Below are 19071 nucleotides of genomic sequence, written 5' to 3' on the forward strand. Positions count from 1 at the left end.
GCTGTCCATGTAATGTCTATCACAATTTGGGTATATTCGGTTTCACGATTGGAAACATATATGGAAGGCTTGATTTATCATAGAGGGGCACTCTGGCTTCTTTTCTGTACACCAATAGTGGTTGTGGTCAATGTTAGAATTTTGAGTCAAAATATAATACAATGATCTATCTCATGTTAACGATGCTCTTCATGGGTGTTCTTTGCATAAATTCTCTAAATTAGGCATCAAAGTTCAGCTTTTGCTTATGTACTCAGTCTTTTAATCTATGCACTGAATTTTTATTATTGATTAGAATGTGGCTGCTGCTGGGGAAAGAGAGTTGGAAAGACTGAAGGCTGAACTGAGGGCCAGCAATGCTCTCGAACTGCAGGTTTAGCACCCATATGCCTTATCATATAACTTAAGTTTGTAGCTTGAGACATATCTATCAGCATGTCAGCAAACTTTTGGTGTTGCAAAGGAGAGAGGTATTTTTCTTGGCATTAGCATATATTTTTCTATGCGTACAAGTTTATTACACACCACCTAAATTCCAACTGAGATGTGCAGTATTAAGTGATTTTCTCTCTTTTCTGTAGCTAGAGATGCTGACAAGGATTGAAGGCAGGCTTCACACGTTGAATTTGAATTGAAGGTACGCTTCTGTTTTAAGTTCACAAGGCAAATCCACGGGCTTTTATCTAATGTTTTTTATTTATTTCTGTGAGCAGGATCGTTAGGATTGCGGGTGTTTGTTCGAACTTCATATTGGAGCATCTTTTGAAGCCCACCAATATTCATTGTACTAACTATATATTAGGAATATCTTTCTTACAATACCCTATATATTTATATATGGAGCTTCTCCATTACGGAGTCCATCAATGCGAATTGGTTACGGAATTCTATTTTTGATTGTGGGATGATTTCAACGCTTCAAATTGGATATATACTCCTTTTCTTTTTTTTTTCTTCCTCTCCTCGTGTTCCTCTTTGGATTGGACTTCTTAAACCATCTCCTTAGATAAAATTTAGGGAAGAAGTGAGAAAACTCACCTTCATCCATGCTCCCTATCTAACTCCTAAAATAGGAAAACCTCTAGGAGCTCCTAAATCTGAAGATAGAGAAATGACTCATAATGGCTCCCTATAATTAAATGATGCTTTACTTTAATGCTATTTTAAGTGTTCATTTATTTAATGCTTACTTTTTTTTTTTATATGAAGAGGGAGGATTTATGCTAAATTAAAAAAAGAAATAAATCATTTATGATTTCCTGAACTAGGGAGCATGGTTGGAGTTGGAATTTTCAAGGAGCTCCTAAAATAACTTTCTAGTGTTTTTAGCTAAATTTTAACTAAAAAATAAGGAGTATTATTATAGATGCTCTAATACAACATAAATTTCAAGCTGAATTGTTGAGAGAGTTTACAAGCTTTTTTCACCCTCACTCATGACTAACCCATAATTCTGTATTTTAATGCCCTAATCAATTATTGAAGCGAGTAAGGATAACAATGGTTGCACATGAAGATAACCTCAATTCTAGATGGTAACAATGGTTGCACATGAAGATAACCTCAATTCTAGATGGTTTTATTTTTTTTCTACATTAATTAATATATAAATTCTAATCAGGTGAAATTAAGTTATAAATAAACTGATCTTAGTTTCAAATTTAAAAGCTCACCTAATGATGTCCTTGTCGGGCCTATTATCATCTTCGAACCACCCATCCTCTGGATTATAAAATGTGTTAAAATATTTAGTCAGATATATACCTTCCACTGCCAATGAGCTTAGGGGTCTACGAACGAATATAGATGAGCAGGTGTAATCTTCTGGATAGAGATTTGTTGTTTGATTATAATTGGGTGCTATATAAATCAAAAGATAATGGCATTCTTGGGAGGTTTGAGGTCAAGTTGAAGATTTGGAAAGAAGATGACACCATCACATATATATTGGTTTGTAGACCTCTAAGCTCATTGGCAGTCTAACATATATATCTGATTGAATGTATTGAGACATTTTATAATACAAAGGACGTTGATCCAGAGGATGGATGGTTTGAAGATGAAAATAAGTCACAGAAAGATCTCATCAGGTGAGCTTTTAAATTTGAAATTTAGATAAGTTTATTTATACCTTAGATAATATACTAAACCAACACACCACAAATTTGAAACTTAGATAAATTTATTTATAGCTTAATTTAGAATATATTGACACACTGTACATGTGTTTCATCAGCTAGTTCATTGGCATTAGATGAATGTAGGCTTCATCAGTTTCATCAGTTTCATGCCAGGCCCCTGCATAGTTGGGAGTGAATTACTTAAATGGCCTCAATTTTCCAAAGCGATAGCACCGTCCGTAGCACGTGAGTGTGGCAAGGGAAGCTGACACATTTTGAGCCCAAATGTTCATATAACGGGACCTTACGTACACACGACATGCTCTGTTTCCGGAATCATATGCTACAAGAATATTGATTAATTAATAGAAGCCAAGTCAAACATTAGGGTCGTACATCATGGAACGACATGTCATTCTTAATGTTTTTGTTTGATGAAAAGACCCATGGCCTAAATTATGGGTTGCAGCTCTACGGCAAATAAACCAAGCCTTCATTTAAGACCCCTTTAGATTTAGAATGCTGCTTAAAAGTCTACGTATTGGTTGGACTTGCTTTGTTGTAAACGAAAACAGTCAACGTACGAAACACGTTTTCGCTTGGACCCAAAGTAAACTGATTATTCCCCCCCCCATAAAAGCATACGCACTCTCACCATTCACCAAACACTATTGTCTTTCTTTCCCAAACCTAAATCAAAATACAGGTGCTCATCGGCGACATATTTCATACCATGACACAACCAGAAGCTAGCGCACCATCAGTAGCATATGCTCATCCCGCTGTTGCGGTTGTCAGCCCTCACTTCTGCAGCCCCTACCCCATGGATATTGCAATTGTTAGAAAACTTCTAACCATAACCCATGGCAGCTTTGTAGTCACTGATGTCAATGGCAACATCATTTTGAAAGTCAAAGGAGATCATTTACTTGACACGGCTGGTTATCCCATTCTCACTCTAAGACAGAAGGTAAAGCCTTGTTAATCACCATAACACCATGGTATCTATTTATGTAGCTTTTGCACTTTAAGCCAGCTGCTTGTCTGTGGACATCCAAATTCGTAGTTTGACAACAATATAAGTTGTCACACTGTCAAGTCAGATAATATTTATCGTAGTTTATACTACGTATTTCAGTTGTAGTTAACTGACTTATTCGTATCTTTTTATGTAGTTGATGTCTGCACATGAGAGATGGCAAGTTTTTAGGGGGAAAAGCACAAAATCCAGGGATCTGATTTTTAGTACTAAGAGATCTTCAATGGTCCAATTTTACACCAAATTAGATGTTTTCTTAGCACATAACACAACAGAGAAGGTACCTGACTTCAAGGTCAAAGGAAGTTGGTCTGAAAAATCCTGCGTCATATATGCTGGGGACTACTCCACCATTGTTGCCCAAGTAAGATTACTTTAATTAAGTTTATGAATCATCATCAACTACATTAACATTTATTACTTCTAGCATATTTACTGCGTACTGACTGATTGGGATGTAATATGTTGTGGGAAAACATTGCAGATGCATAAGAAGCGCACAGTTAAAAGTGAGTTGCTTGGAAAGGACCATTTCATGGTGACAGTGAATCCTGGGATTGATTATGCATTCATCGTCGCGCTTATTGTGATTCTTGATGAGATTAACACTGCTAGTACTCCTACTGTTCCAACCTAATGTATCAAGGATTAGGATCATGAATTGATTAGTTTAGATCCACTTCTTACTTTAATTAGGAAACGACGCATGTTTGTCCCTTTGGCCTAATTTATTCATTCATACTCATGATGGGCATTGTAAACATGTTGGATTTTTTTCTTTAAAGAAGTTTTGTTACAACAATAAAAATAATATTGTTTTTGTGATGTTGAACGTTGTGTATAATATAATTACTATCATCTCCGTATCAGTACGAAGATGTTTTAAGAATCACGAAGTTGTGTAATTATGTTATGTTTCAAAGTTTATGTGACAATTTTTTAAAATTCACACGACCTCTTAATAAGATTTTGTTTGTTTGTTGGTTTGTGCGTGTATGACTATAGCAACTATTGAAAGGGTTTAGAATATTGCATGCTTGATGTGTGTCTAGATTGAATAAATGTGTGAAATATGTAAATTAATCATTGACCCTTGACGAATGTGCCCAATGAATGTCATTATGTTGCCAAATTCCAGTATAATCTTCCTTTGTTTAGTGCCATGTGATGGGCAATTGACGAGGATGATGACGAACTTGAAAGTTACAAACAGGACAGCCTTTAGTTTGGTGCATAATGAGTTTATTTGACTCTAATCGTGATCAGTGCGATGTGCTTCTCATGTTCACATATATTTCTCCACGTTTGCTGCTCCTCATGTTCACATGTTTCTCCTCCACAAGTGCTCCTCGTTAATTGGCTCTCTAATTTCCATATATATTGGTTTATTACTCTTTCAGATTTCTTAAATTTCATGCAAATTAGGTAATTCTTCATTTAGTATATTGGAAAACGATTTGGCCTCAACAACTTATATCCCACAATTAAAACATATGACTTAAGTTGGTTAGAGTGAATGTACTCCCCACTATGTATTTGAGTTTAAATTTCATTATCTGCAGCGAGTTTGGATTACGATTCTACGGAAAAAATTAACCGGCCCATGAACCAACCCATAATTTTTGTTTGAAAAAGAGAGAATAAAAGGGTCATGCTAAAATAGGCCTTTGTAACTCAAATATCATAGACGATAACCCACCAATAATAATATAATGTTTAAGTAAAATCTAATTTTAAAATTGGATGACAATATGTCCATGTAAGTTGATTTATTTATAAATTCTGCCACTAGATCTTTATTTGGTGGCTGACAGTTTTTCATCCCCTCATTTTATGCAAATGAATTATACCTCTCACTACACATTTATATTTGTACTCCTGTAATAATGGCCTACAATCAAATTTATTCAAATACTCCCTCTTAACCTCCTATAGGTCGAATAAATGAATTTTTTTATACCTACACCCTCCAATTATATATATTTACCTAATATTCTTCAATCCTAGTGATCGGGTTTTATTTGGTGACTGTTGACACTTTTTTTTTTTTTTGGTGTGTAATAGTTGTAGGTGATTAAAAATAAATTTTATAGATCTAATCTCAATTTACTAAATAAAATAACACTTTATTTTTTGCTGGGATATAATAACACTTTCAAACAAAATTGTCTTCACCATGCCTACACAATCCAAACGTATAATTGATTTCAGTCTCAGATATTTTAATATGAATTAGCACAGGCTTGTCGCCATGACTTCGTCTCATATAAATTATGAGATAAACTTCCAACTTCAAACTTTGAACCAAAAAGTTGGTCTAAATTTTTTAATAAGAGGATTAAATTGAGAGGAATAAACCAAGCCACCTTTCCAGAACCCTCTATAGTATTTGTTTAAAAGTCGACAATTTCAAATTCTACGCATTGGCTTGACTTGCTTTGTTTTAAACGGAAACGGTCAATACAGGAAACACGTTTTGGCATGTCCTCATTTCATAAAAGATCAATCTCACCATTCACCAAACATTGTTGCCGTTCTTTCTATCCTAAACCAAATCAAAATACAGGTGCGCTCATCGGTATCCGCCATTTCTCTTACCATGAAACAACCAGAAGCTAGCGCACCATCGATAGCCTACGCTAATCCGGCATCATTAGAGTACGCTGATCCCGGGACAATAGCCTATGCTCATCCCGCCGTTGCGATCGTCAGCCCTCACTTCTGCAGCCCCCAACCTGTAGATCTTGCAATTGTTAGAAAAGTTTTGACCATAACCGATGGCAACTTTGTGGTCTCTGATATCAATGGCAACGTCATTTTTAAAGTCAAGGGAGCTCATTTAAGCTTTCGTGACCACAGGATCTTACTTGACACAGCTGGTTATCCCATCATCACTCTAAGAAAGAAGGTAAAACTTTGTTAGTTAACATAACACATGAAAAAAACCATGTATAGGGTTTTTATGTAGCTTTTGCACTTTATTTAACCCTTGTTTGTGAACGTTTAGGTTTATAGGGTAAGAGCCTAATATTTTTAGATTGTGAATTTGGTAAAACATAATAGTTTGAATTCGTAGTCTGATTATAAATTGACACACAGTCTAGCAAGAGAACATTTACGAGAGTTTATACTAATTTTCTTGTATGTACTCATATGTATATTTATGTGCAGTTCGTAAGTGCACATGATAGATGGCAAGTTTTTAGAGGGGATAGCACAGAAACAAGGGATCTGATTTTTAGTGCTAAGAGGTCCTCGATGTTCCAATTTAAGACCAAATTGGATATTTTCTTAGCAAATAACATAGCCGAGAAAGCACCTGACTTCAGGATCAAAGGAAGTTGGTTTGAACGATCTTGTGTCATATATGGTGGGAACTCTTCCACCATCGTTGCCCAAGTAAGATTACTTTAATTAATCTTCTAATCAACTACATTAATATTAATTAATTACTGCATCAACTGTGTACTGGTACTGACTGCGATATAATATCTTTATGGGGAAAATATTGCAGATGCATAAGAAGCGGACAGTTCAAAGCGTGTTGTTTGGAAAGGACAATTTCATGGTGACAGTGTACCCAGGCATTGACTATGCATTCATCATCGCGCTTATTGTGATTCTTGATGAGATTAATGAAAATTAAAATTAATACCAAGGATTGAGTAGATTAGTTTGGATCTACTTTGTTACTCTAATGAGGAAACGGTACATCTTTGTTGCTATCCCTTTGGCCTTTTCCTTTGTAAATATTCATAAATATTAAGATTTATTTTAGTATATGTTGCTCGATTATAATTTTCATTTGATAAATGACATATGAATGTGATGATGCATGCACTCATATTGATTTGACATTTGTGGCTAAAATCTCTCATTCCTCACATATCTTTTCTTCTTCTAAATTTTCAACCTTTGTTGCCCTCATGTTCATATCTTTCTCCACGTCCTCTACTTTGTATTGGTTTCTTTCTGTCTCAAATTTCCCAAATTTTGCAATTAATCAGAAAAGCCTCTAATATACTAAACACGTATGATTTGCTCTAGAAAACTTATTTCCCATGATCTTGTATATAAAATGAGATTTACGTAAGATAGTATTTTTGCTCACCATACTTTAACCTAAGGTATATGCTCATAACATTTCTCAACGCTGGACACGTGTCTATAAATATAATCATAGTTACATAAAACAAAGTTAAAAATTAATCATAATTATGCCTATGAACACGTATCAATTATTAAAAATATATATAAAGCAAAAGGCAGAGAATGGTGAAACATTCAAAATACCAGAAAATGCCCTTTGCTAATTCAAACATTAAGAATTGAAATTATTAATTAAATGAGGATAATATGGTAAATTCATATTTTTTAATATTAAAAAAATTAAAATTAAAAACAAAATAAGATAATAGGTCCTACTTTTATGGAACATAACTACCTGTTATCTTTTATTAATTCTAAAAATAAAATAAAAAAGAAAAAGAAAACCAATTGGCACATGCGTGAGCATGTGTCAAGGGGCTAGTTAAAAATAATAATACAACAAATATTAAGATTATAGCAAACTCACCACGATTGTGTTTCCATAAATCAAGTTTTTGACCCTCACTCTGCGACATAAGGTAATTACAAGTAATTGGTGCAACAAATATTCCTAATAATAGAACTTTAATTATGCACCTAAATATTCAAAATCACATCTAGCTCTTGCTTTTTGTTCTTTTAATTTTTTTGCTTTCTCCCTTGTTACATACACATGTAAAGAATACATTATTCTTATTTACACAGAAATAACTGAGTCAATAACATTTAAAATAAATAATTTTCAAATAACAAAATTGGAAATGAAATATTTGTCTTTCATCCATGTCATTAATGGATATGGGATTTATTCGAGAACATGTCCCCACGCACTACATCCATGCGTGAACAAGAGGGCTCCGCCACTTCAGGCAATTGCAATTGTTACTCAGTCGGATTCAGACACGCCGAAAGATTCCCTCCCACTATGTGAACACGTCAATGCAAACGGACAATGCCCAGCTCGGTCAACTCTTATCTCTTTTCTCTATTCTCATCCTTCAATAAATAATACCCAAACTATCTGATCAGAGATCACACACCAAAAACAATCAAGCTCTGCAAGTGTGGGTGAGAAACTAACGACATGTCGTATACGGTGCCGGTGCCTGCAGCTGGTCCGAGCGCTCAGCCACTGGCGAACCCAGTGACCGTGGTCAGCCCACAGTTCCACGCAACGTACCCAGTGGATCTGGTGATCACCGAGAAGATGATGAGCCTCAAGGAAGGTACATTCACAGTCTCCGATGTCAACGGCAATCTCATGTTCAAGATCAAAGGCTCCCTGTTCAGCCTTCACGACCGCCGCGTTTTGGTCGACGGCGCCGACACTCCGATCCTCTCTTTTCGACAAAAGGTACCCACCTGTATTTGTGTTACATGGGTTGGCGACACGTGTACGTACTGATATAGTTATTGTGAATCGCAGTAATTAAGTTAAATTTGTTAACTACAATTTACACCCCCATGTTGATCTCATATAAGGTCAAATCAAAACAGCTCTAAAGCACTAAAAAATTACACCCCATGTTTCTGCTTTGATCTAGTTTGATCATAGTGCTCTTATTTGGGTTGATTTAGATATTGACAGCGCATAGGAGATGGCACGTATATAGAGGAGAGAGCTCAGAGGCCAAAGATTTACTTTTCACTGCGAAGAAGTCATCGTTTTTCCAGTTAAAGACTGAATTAGATGTGTTCTTGGCTGCTAATACAAAAGAAGAGCAATATGATTTCAAGGTCAAAGGAAGTTGGGGGGAGAGATCATGCACCATATACACTGGAGACAACACCATCATTGCTCAAGTAAGATTTAGCATATCATCCATCAGTTTCATTATGATGCATGATGATGATATAACATACATATATAATGTATTAATGTGAATGCAGATGCACAAGAAGCATGATGTTAAAAGTGTTTTGTTTGGAAGAGATGCATTTGGAGTTACTGTGTACCCTCATGTTGATTACGCCTTTATAGTTGCTGTTGTGGTCATTCTTCACGAGATTAATATGGATAGAGGCGGGGAAGACTGAAGCTGTGATGTGAATCGTGATGCTGCTTCTTAATTACAATAAAATTATAATTATGATGAATAAATTAGTGATTTTCACTTGTAATGTCACTTAACCCTATAGGAATTTCCAAGACTACTTCTATTGTGATTTCTGGAATCTTTCAAATGAATAAATGAATGTTTGTGTGCCTCTGCTTCTGGAGAAATTTTGAGTGGCACCGCTTTATAATTTCTCGTTGACTTGAGCTTAAACATGATTTGTTACCCAAAGAAAAAGGCAGATTAATATTTTAGTATGAGTAATGCTATTCTTATCACATTTTCATACCACATAATGTGACATCTTATTTGGACATGCCATCTCATTTAATTTCATTTTAAATTATCTTATTTTCATTCATTTCAGTTAATATATTTAATAATTATTATAATAATAAATTTTGTAGACTTCTCATATTCTTGCGTCCTCCTCCACCACTCTTCGTCTACCCCAATCAATTTCCTCCTCCCTCTTGAGAAAATCAGACACCGAGACAAAGCCCCAAGGAATCGATAGAGAAAAAGCATATTAAGGAAAAGCAAAAATATCAGCACCAAAAAAAAACTATCGACACCACTGTCGAGAAGACAGAGGCAGAGTGTAAAGGGGCTTATGGAGCATGAAAGCACATTTTTATGAAGAATGAAAACGCCCCTACCATGACAATCCCAGAATGGTAGTATCAAGGAACCCTTTGGCTGTCAAAGGCCAGCCACCACCGCCGTCAACCTTACCATTCTTAGCCCTAAGTTCAAGGATTTCCAACTCTTTGGATGGGCTAACCACCACCTCACACAGCTTTGTTTTATCGGGTGCACTCTGAGTACTACAAGTGGCCGTATCCCTCTTCTAATTTCACCTGTCAACTCTTTTCATGGACTCACCACCACCTGACAAAGCATTGAATCATTGATTGCAGACTGAGCAACACCAGTGGAGCCTTGTGCCCGTCTAAGCCCCCCTTTAGCACCAGCTCTAACCCACAAGATTCCTCTATTAAGTTTTAGAGAGCAACCTGGGCTAAGCGACGGAAGAAATTTTTTTCTTTTTTGAAGGGGGATTGCAAACACCGTTAACAACAAATTTCTTCTTACCACATTTCTGTTGTGTAGGCTGCACCGTATTTATTGTGGGATCAGATTCAGTATTCAAGGATGCCAGCTTGTGGAGTGCGGCATCTTCCACAAGAACAGCATGAATATTCTCGGACTCATCAGATTCGGTATACAACGTTCGTCCATTGCGTTCCAAATCCAAGGCTAGCTAGTAATCTTGACATGCTTTAATCCAAGTGTAGGGTGATTTTCATTTTGCAGTCCATTGCTAAAACAAAAAAGTCTAATATCCTTACATATTAATGGCGAACAAATCGAATACTGACCATACTCAATCGAAGGTCTGCTTTGAGTTAAATTGTAATACTTGGCTTTGGTTCGGTTTTCTTATCAATTTTAAAATTAAATAAATAATACCTATATCAAATTAGATATTCGATCTAGTACAGTCAATATTCGATTTGTTCGGCATACATATTCACCCCTAATGAAGGTTATGTTTCCATTCATGTTTCATTGACTCAATTTTTATACATGCGTATCTAATTATGGGCAATTGGGGAGTTTTAAACATCATTCTTGCACTTGAAATTGAGTCTCTCACATTCCTCTAAAATTCAAATAATCAAATCCTCTCTCTCTCTCATAATTAGTTAGGTGTGGGAATTGAGACCGAAAAACGGGAACACCAAGCTGCACCGGATGGAAAAACATGAAAAAAAAAATCGTGTCAACAAACAGGCACCGAACTGAACTGGACCGGCTTTGTATTTTTTATATTTTATATTTTAAATTATTCAAATCCAATGCTAAATTTCTAATACCATAATTAATATATCTCTCCAAACCCAACTTTAAAGCACCTCTCTTTTACAAGAAATTGGGTCATTTATGAATTTTGAAGCTCAATGAATACAATTTAGTTGAAATTTGTAAATATATATACACAAAAATCCGGTCTAGTTAGCTCTCCATTCCCTCCCTCAAGAATTATATATACACAATCCGGTCTAGTACTCGCCCATTTTGGTCCAAGGAGTTTGTTAGAGGCAGTAAGATATTGTTTGCGCGTTCACACTATCACGTGGCACTAGTGTGCCTCTTTGTTAAGGCGTTAATACTAGTGCCACTTTGTTAAGGCATTCTCAATCACACAGCAGTACCATTTCTGAGATAATAGAACCTTGTTCTTCACGCTTCTCTCATTGCTCCTCAAGATTCTATACTAGTGCCACTTTGTTAAGGCATTCTCAATCACACTGCAGTACCATTTCTGAGATAATAGAACCTTGTTCTTCGTGCTTCTCTCATTGCTCCTCAAGATTCTATACAGGTTCCATTTCAGACAATTTACCTCTCCCTCCATCTTTCTTTTCAATGTTTCAAATATTTCCATTTGTAATTTTCATATAGGTTCATAATTTTCATATACATTTCCTAGTTTCATAATTTTCATACACATTTCATAGTTTCATAGTTTCATAACGTTCATACACCCTCTCCCTCCATCTCTCCCTCCATCTCTCGTTCCAAAATTTCATAGTTATGCATAAAATATGGATATTCGTGTTCCTTTAAACCATACGGGTGCTCTTGATTATATATGGGTTATGCATAAAATATGGGTTCTTGATTATATTTGTGTTTCTTTATACTAAACGGGTGCTCTTGATTATATCTGGGTTATGCATAAAATATAGGTTCTTGATTATATTTGTGTTTCTTTATACTAAACGGGTGCTCTTGATTATATCTGGGTTATGCATAAAATATAGGTTCTTGATTATATTTGTGTTTCTTTATACTATACGGGTGCTCTTGATTATATCTGGGTTATGCATAAAATATAGGTTCTTGATTATATTTGTGTTTCTTTATACTATACGGGTGCTCTTGATTATCTATGGGTTTTCTTAATAATATATAGTTTATTAATTTTTTAATATGATTTTTGCAGGAAGCGTTAATAATGGTGGATTTTGAAGGTTGATTAAATATTTATTTATTTTTATTTTTTACTTATCATAAAAGGTTGTAAATTTAATATCTTTAATATTTCTTTAATTTTGTACTTACTTATTCATTTTTTCAGAAATACCAAATGAACCAGAGGCTCCGCTGGATAGCTCACCAGAAAGGGCTATTATATGGTTGTTCCATGTGGTGACCCAAATGTTCGAAAAACTATATACATTGGAGTCAACAGGTGGGCCAGCATTCTTTTTTTTTTTACATGTTTATTTGTTATTAATTATCACTTATAAATGTATATATGGCTAAACATCTTTATTTTGTTATTAATTATTTTAGGTTTTTATCTGCTGATGAGCAGCTGTCTTGCTATATACCAGTATATCGAATGACAATTGTTGCAGGTAGCTTTATTGGAAGTTTCCAAAGAGGGTTGTTGGAAGATGACAACCGTGTCAAGTTCGAATTGAGAAACCTGGCCGCGTTGAATTTTATGACTGGAACTTTTGCTGTTATGTTTTATATATGGTCTGAGACTCTACTGGACGGAAGGAGGATCGCGAGATTGAGTGAAGTGTTACTTGAATCAATATGCCTTTTTAATAGGAGGTAAATTCTTTTATATTTGTTTGATTAGTGATCAATACTATGGCTTATATAATAATTAGTACTTTTTAAATTGCTACAGGAATAACGTTGATACTGAGCCTGAGAATTGGTACCAGAATGACAACCGAGTTGTGAGAGATAGTATAAGGTTTACAATACATTCTATATTAATAAATTTTTACGTCTTCAGTTCTTTTAATTTTCTTTACATCTCATCACTTGCTGTTTATTTAACTTTTCAGGTTTCATCGTGATGGAGGTATACAAGTTCGTGATGACCATTTCAACTTTTTGGGCTGGATTTTTTTATCAATCCTGCGCCAATTATGATGAACTTTCAGCACAAATATCATTTTGTGCGAGAAGAGGAGGACTTGAAGAACCTTACACAACAAGGTTTGAACCTGATAATTGTGTGCCAACACAAGATATCACACAATTCTTTGCCAAATTGAAATGGATAAACCTCTACCCAATTAGGTAATTATATAGTTATACAATGTTGATTTATTGTGCATTGAATGTCAAGTGATGGAAATGGGAAATAATATTGATTTTACTTTTGGTTTGTATTGTTAAGGGATGGAGATCGAAATGATGATGGTGATGTGCAAGGAGACGATGATGAAAATAATGATATCAGGTGTTTTTCCAATTATGTAGTTATATAACATTGATTTATTGTGCATTGAATGTTAAGTGATGGAAATGGAAAATAATATTGATTTTGTTTTTGTTTGTATTGTTAAGGGACGAAGATGGAATTGTGGCCATGAAAATGAAATGGAAGAAAATGAGAGTGAAGTGGAAGAAAATGAGGGTTCATTGGAAGAAAATAAGGGTGATGATGACTTGGAAGAAACTGCAAATGGTGCAGTGGGTGAAAACAAAAATGAAGAAGTGGAAGAGAAGGCAAATGAAGAAATGGAATATTAAGAAGTTGTCAAGTATGTAGCTATAAATAGCTTTTATTAGTGTTTTGCAATTATCTGGTTATATTATAGCATAATGATTTTATTGTGTATTGTATTGCATATTAACAGATGGTGGAATTGCATAGGGGGCTGATTAGCAGGATACTGGATTGGAGTTGGACATGCAGCAAAGTAGATTCATGTCCTACTTGTAACTCATTTTAAGTTTTGTCACGAGAATCTCCCTTTCGGGGGGAAGCAATCTGCTCTAGGCTTGGTTAGCTTAGTTTGACCTTTCCCTTTGTGTTGGTGTATTTGGGTTTATGTACTGTTGTTCTGGGGCTGTTTCTTGCCCTTCCCCTTCGTTGGGGTTTCAATGAAAAGCAGATTCTAGAATCCGATGTCTGGATATTCCGGAAAGACGTACGCTTGCTCAATATTCTCACTTCTACCCGTAATTAGCTAACCGTACTAAATCATTCAAAATTCCATTTCACTGTAAGCTAGCTACGAATATAGATGTATAAACTTTGGATCGGAAGTGTGTAACAGCAGGAGTTGAATGTCGTGGTTTTGGTTGTTGGATTGGATTTGGATGATCAAAGCAGAGCAAAGCTTTGAACCCGAGACAGTTGAATTGAATGAATACTTACGAATGAAAAATGTGCTATTCTTTGGTCTTTGGATAATCATACAAGAGACGCGTAAAACAAAACAAAAAACAAAAAGAAGCCATAAACATAGATAACTTTCTAATTAAAACCACACAATACTAATTAGAACCAATCTAACCTAAATTAAGACCACACAATGCTCCAAATTAATTAGAACCTGTTCTAGTATGAAATAACATTGGGTCCACCAACCCCCTAGAAATCCAATTCAACAAAGGCAATATATAGCAATAAATAAACACTAACAAAAAAGAAAAAAGAAAAAAGAAAATATAAACCTGCTTCCTCCAGGAAACTTTGTTAACTGGGTAATAACAATGTATGGAAGAGATCCGTTCTCTACTTTAACTGGGTTAGAAGGTTTGTTCCTTTTTCTTTTTCATCATCTTTTTTATTTTACAAGGGAAGAAACAAATGTTAGGGATTCGGGATTGAGATAAACCAAGCAAAACAAAAGTGAGAGATAAACCTGGAAACCTGATTCTTTCAGCAACTCTGACAACGCTTCCATCTATCTGATTCCGTCGAAGAAACAGAACTAGGGATTTGGGATTGAGGAGGATACATGCCTGTGTATGATGTATCGACCGAGTTAGTTGTTTTATTCGTGCTCGGCTCGTGGGCCGGGTGCCATCTCGCTTGACCACTTTTTCGGCTTTGGACTGGTTAACAGTACCATGCACAAAGCTTTAGTGAAAACCATTAATTTTATGTGAGAATCAATGTCAGCCATCCAAACTGTGGGCCAAGTCACGGGTACATCCGTAGCTTATATTATGCTTTTTTAGTTAAACTCGTGTAAATGAACGAATAGTATTTGCGTGAAGCCATTGTGCAACAAAATGCTAGGACACAACTATGATATATTCACTAATCCGTAATTGGATTAAGAGGAATTAAAATGAAGAGGAGTTGGATTGAGAAAAATTAGATCCTGAATTTCTATTGAAATTGTTTACTAAAACATATGAAATTGGGGTATGAGTAAAATGTCCTTATTGTTGAGTTAAAGTACATGAAAATTTTAAAAATTTCAAAATTGTGTGAGGATATAATGGATTAAAAAAAATCAAATTCCTAATGGATTAGTTCTTCAGGAATTAGAATACCACCTCCTATCCAAGAATTGAATTCCTCAAAAATCAGGAATTCAATTCCTAATTTTGTGTGGACCTCACTTACTTTTCAATTCCTTGATATGCATTAAGCGCAGGAATCCTCCATAGGTGAAATTAAATTCCTGATTAGTAAACAAACCATTATTAGAGAAATTTTACAGTATAAATAGTAATAGAAAGTTACGTTGGGCATACTTAAGATCGAAGCATGCACTTTTTCTTTCAAGGCTTATTTGTTGAAATGCCCTTTGTGGTTTCCAAATAGTCTTAGTTTGCCCTAGCATTTCAAATGACTCAATTTTCCCCCTGAACTTCCATTCCGTGACCAAGGTTGCCTCATTCCGTGAACAAGGTTTTAGATAAAATCATTAAATAAGCTGAAGTGACATGAGTATTTTGGTAAATTTAACTATTAAAAAATAAATATAAAAATGCTTGAAATTATTTAAAATATGTATATTAAAAAAAAAGATAAAAATATCTCCTTTTTTTTTTCCTTCGTAATCGTTAGTCCCCAAAGGTGGTGAGGGCTAACGATTGAGGGAGAAAAAAAAAAGATGGGATTTTTTTAATCATAATTTTTTTAAACCTATTTTAAATAATTTAAAGCATTTTTTTATATTTAATTTGAATTTTGAAAAGTTAAATTTATCACAATACTCGTGCCACGTCAGTTGATTTAACGGTTTTCATATGAAAACTAATAGAATGGGGCAACTTGGTGATGGAATGGAAGTTAAAGGGGAAATTGAGTCATTTGGAACTTCAAAGAGCAAACTACAACTATTTGGAAACCAGATTGAGCATTTCAACAAATAAGCCTTCTTTCAAATAGACATAATGTCACATCCCGGGATCAGCTCCGCCGTAGCACGATATTGTCTGCTTTGGGCCCCCCTCTTTGCCCTCACGGTTTTGTTTCTGGGAACTCACGAGCAACTTCTCAGTGGATCACCTATCCTGGGATTGCTCTAGCCCAAACTCGCTTAACTTCGGAGTTCCCATGACTCCGAAGCCAGTGAGCTCCCAAAAGGCCTCGTGCTAGATGGAGGCAGGCATGTACATACAAGGCACATCACCCCTCTCTTTTAGTCGATGTGAGATGTTACTCATAAGTTCCAAAGAAAAGAACTAATTAAAATATAAAAAATAAAAAATAAACAACCACGAACGTAGATATTTAGTGCAAAGGAAACAACAGTAAAAAAGAAAAGCCAAACATAAACGCAGATAATTTTCAGAGGGCGGGATATTGGAGTGAATCTAAAACCTCTTCCGAGAACTTGTATAGAGAAGGATTTCCCGCCTCTGAGTCTCTGGAAATGTTTCAAGAGGGAGTTCCATGGGAAGAGGAAAATTCAGAAAAAGAGAGAAAATAAAGCCCAAATAATGCTAGTTGGAACCAACCCAAGCTGTTCTAGTATGAAATAGCATTGGGTTGATCAAGTAAAACAATGCTCTCTACAAAAGAATCCATGAAGAGGTAGGACTTGGTGCAGCTCCCTTCCACTCGAAAATCCTCGAATTGTTTGGTGTTAGGGTCCATCGACCGACAAAATTGTCCATCACGCCCACCCCGATGCAACGCGAGCACTACTTGGCCACTCTTTCTGAAACCAAGCGGCCCGACCACAACTTCTTGCGGGGATATAGTGAATAATTTAGCCCAGGATCCTGCAACACCATACTCTTTCATCACCCACATGTGAACACGAACACAATCCATATTTTTGTGACGTCTCTCAAAAAAAGCAAGGGAGTCCCGGTATCTTGAAAGATCGGAAACCTCTTTTCTCACGTATACGAGATGGGTGGCGTACGACTTCTTACTCCTTCTCACAGCTGTTTTGGGCATGAGGATCTTGCCAAATAATTCAGTGGACAAATCAAATGACACAATGAAACTGTTTTCCTCGTCCCCATGAATCCAATGCAGAACACCATTAAGAAAAGCAGCGTGCCTTTGAGTAAATTCTCCAAGCGAGAATTTTGCAGGAACAACATCATCACTAAGCCTCTTCCAGGAGCCGCTGGATAAGGACCAAATCTCAACTGCACGCCTAAAGCCGAGATAACTACTAACACTTCTCAAAACCTTATAGTCGTTGGTAAGTGAATCGTATCCAAATGCATAGCTCGATTTATATTTATTTGGGTTCCATGTAACCTTAACTTCCGTTAAGTTAACAACACTAGGCGGAGGCAAAATCACAAACTTCCTAATACAAGGGTTCCAAATTAATGTGGAAGTGTAACCATGCAGGCATACGAGCCCGTTACATGTTCCGACCACCTCTTCACAGCAATATTTCTTTTTATGACTTTCTTTAATTTGATTGTAAGCAGTTTCGAATGGATTTAGAAGCTTGGAATACTCACTGAAAGAAGGGCTACTATCCCAATGCAGCGAGAAAATACGTGCTTTTTCTCTGTCGCTGTAATAGTTAATCAGTAGGAGCTGACCATCGTCGTTTTGCTTCTTGGATTGAATGATTGTGCGGTTGAGGCGGGTGTGGATGAAGGCAGAGCTTTGGATTAGAGACCTCCATGATTTGCACACTGCGGTGCATGTGAGTAGAGATCTGATGGGCAACAACAGCAGGATGTCGTGGATGATATCTTCAGGAACGTTAACTCTGTTATCCGATGGCACTGCTTCCGTCCATCTAATTCTTTTTTTTCGCCTGGTCATTCCTGCCGTGCATCTAGTTCTTTTTTTTGGCCTGGTCATTGCTTCCGTGCATCTAATTCTTTTTTTTGGTTTGGTTGCTTCAGGAACCTTGCCCACTGAGATTGTTTCCATTGATCTGATTAACAATCTCTCTAATTCAAGTTTTCTTTTTGCTCTGAATATGGGGCTGGGGAGAATATATAGACGTTTCCACCGACCCTTCTACAAATCCGATTCAACAAAGGAAATATAGCAATAAATAAATACTAAAAAATATAAAATATAAATCTGTGGTTTCTTCGGAATTTTGTTCACTAACAATGCTATTTGAGTTTAACTAGGTAACAATGTTTGGAAGAGATCCGTTCTCTACTTTAACTGGGTTTAGAATGTTTGTTCCCTTTTATCTCTCATCATTCTTTTAAGGATTTGGGATTTAGATAAACCAAGCCAAAAAAAGAAAGAAAGAGATAAACCTGGAAACCTGGTTCCTTCAGGAACTCAACAAAAGTAGGGATTTGGGATTGAGGAGATTATATGCCGATGTTTCGACCGACTTAAGTATTATATATACCCATCTTTATCTCCGTTGAGTATTTTTCTCACATCCTCTTCATGCAATATTCAAATTGGGGATTCTTCATTACCACCTTCGTTAGGGAATGAGTTCCCCAATCCTTCCCATAGCGAAAAAATAAAATAAAAACAAAAACCTACTTTTTTGAACGAGAAAAAAACATTATGAGCACAGCA

The 19071-nt window shown here is 35.8% G+C and overlaps 4 protein-coding genes across 4 annotated transcripts; 3 read left to right on the forward strand and 1 right to left on the reverse strand.

Annotated features, from left to right (window-relative positions):
• LOC18772618 (protein LURP-one-related 15) lies at positions 2790–4048 on the forward strand. The gene is made up of 3 exons (XM_020566581.1): positions 2790–3090; positions 3296–3523; positions 3644–4048. Exons 1-3 carry the CDS (start codon positions 2854–2856, stop codon positions 3794–3796), a joined length of 618 nt encoding a protein of 205 aa, XP_020422170.1. The 5' UTR covers positions 2790–2853; the 3' UTR covers positions 3797–4048.
• LOC18773599 (protein LURP-one-related 10) lies at positions 5636–7013 on the forward strand. Its single transcript, XM_007205793.2, has 3 exons — positions 5636–6067; positions 6331–6558; positions 6674–7013. The coding sequence occupies exons 1-3, from the start codon at positions 5759–5761 to the stop codon at positions 6803–6805; spliced, it is 669 nt and encodes a 222-aa protein (XP_007205855.1). The 5' UTR covers positions 5636–5758; the 3' UTR covers positions 6806–7013.
• On the forward strand, positions 8240–9492 carry LOC18772797 (protein LURP-one-related 15). The gene is made up of 3 exons (XM_007205836.2): positions 8240–8602; positions 8827–9051; positions 9139–9492. The coding sequence occupies exons 1-3, from the start codon at positions 8333–8335 to the stop codon at positions 9283–9285; spliced, it is 642 nt and encodes a 213-aa protein (XP_007205898.1). The 5' UTR covers positions 8240–8332; the 3' UTR covers positions 9286–9492.
• Positions 17065–18339, reverse strand: LOC18772840 (F-box protein CPR30). Its single transcript, XM_007206407.1, has one exon. The coding sequence runs from the start codon at positions 18337–18339 to the stop codon at positions 17065–17067; it is 1275 nt and encodes a 424-aa protein (XP_007206469.1).

Source organism: Prunus persica, chromosome G6, assembly GCF_000346465.2.
Source record: "Prunus persica cultivar Lovell chromosome G6, Prunus_persica_NCBIv2, whole genome shotgun sequence".
In the NCBI taxonomy this organism is placed as follows: domain Eukaryota; kingdom Viridiplantae; phylum Streptophyta; class Magnoliopsida; order Rosales; family Rosaceae; genus Prunus; species Prunus persica.